The following is a 1230-nucleotide window of genomic DNA, read 5'->3' on the forward strand; positions in this document are numbered from 1 at the left end:
GAGCCTCCGCCGCCTCCTTCCGTAGCGCGCTCGTCCTTTTTGGCTGGACTTTTGCACTCCTGCGCGGCGGCCGCCACAGAAGCGCGATGCTTCCGCTCCCGTTCAGCGGAATTCTTGCGGTCGCGCTTTTCGTTCTGACCCCGCTCCAGGCTGCCCCTGCGCGATTCCCGGACAGGCGAGGGTCGCTCCAACAGGAGCAAACGGGAGGAGGAGCGCTCGGGGTCACTACTGTAACGCTCCCGCCCTCCAAGGAGCTCAGGGCTGCGGTCCGGGGGAGAGGTTGTGGCTAAACAGTGACGCTTACGGGAGGAAGAAGAGCGCTCGCTGTCCGGAGAGCGGTCCAAGTGCCGGCCTCCATCCTCCGCCAGTCTCCGTTTCCTAGGCTGATCCCTACTACTACTGCCCAATTCCCTCTCCCCTCGGTCCCGCTCCAAGGACCAACCATCCCGGCGGCGCTCCAGGCTTTCCAGTGGGTCATAGGCAGCGGCCCGATTACTCCCATCCCGTACAGGGGGTGGGGGGGGCACCCACTCTGTCTCAGGATAAAGGTCTCTGTCGCGGTCTCTATAGAGTAACGGTGGCGTCCTGTCCCGGGCCCCCCGAAGAGGATCAGGTGGGGCTCCCCGGTGAGCCCCAAAAGCAGCCGCCTCCGCCACGAGCTCGTAATGAGCAGGGGGTGGCAAGGGCAGAGGTTGCAGGTAGGGCTGCTGGTACCGATGCTCCGTGTCAGCAAAGTCTACGCGGAGGCGGCGATCTGGCCCACCCAAGGGAAAACCACGCATGTGGGTGCACGCAGCCTGCGCCGCGTCCAAGCTCTCGTACTGGATATAGGCCCAGGAATCACCTTTGCGGTAATCGATAGTGCGAATGGTGCCAAACCGATCAAACTCCCTGGCCAGGGCAGCGAGGGGCACCCAGGGCCCAAGGCCACCCACCCAGAGCCTGGTAGTCGGAGTGGCTTTCCCATACCCAATCTTGATGGGGTTACGCAGAAGCACCTTTCCTGACATGGCCAGCTTGGCCCGGTGCGCCATGTCCAGATTTTCAAATTTAAGAAAACCATACGTGCTGGTCTGCCCGCGCCCCGGCCTTTTGATGTCCACCTCAGTAATGACCCCAAAACGGTCAAAAGCTCGGCGTAAATCTGACTCGCTCACGGTGATGTCCAGGTTGCCCAGGAACAACGTGCGGTTGGCTCTCTGGTCATCCTCGGGGCTGATCTCCTCCTGG

The 1230-nt window shown here is 62.4% G+C and overlaps 1 protein-coding gene across 1 annotated transcript in view; it reads right to left on the bottom strand.

Annotated features, from left to right (window-relative positions):
- The window catches only part of RBM15 (RNA binding motif protein 15), a 13419-nt gene that overhangs the window by 10283 nt on the left and 1906 nt on the right, over positions 1 to 1230 (bottom strand). The window contains exon 2 of the mRNA XM_009891753.1: positions 14 to 1226. Within this exon, the coding sequence (XP_009890055.1) occupies positions 14 to 1226 (1213 nt within the window). The remainder of the gene's footprint in view (positions 1 to 13; positions 1227 to 1230) is intronic.

The sequence above is a fragment of the Charadrius vociferus genome, unplaced genomic scaffold (assembly GCF_000708025.1).
Source record: "Charadrius vociferus isolate BGI_N301 unplaced genomic scaffold, ASM70802v2 scaffold819, whole genome shotgun sequence".
NCBI classification, from domain to species: domain Eukaryota; kingdom Metazoa; phylum Chordata; class Aves; order Charadriiformes; family Charadriidae; genus Charadrius; species Charadrius vociferus.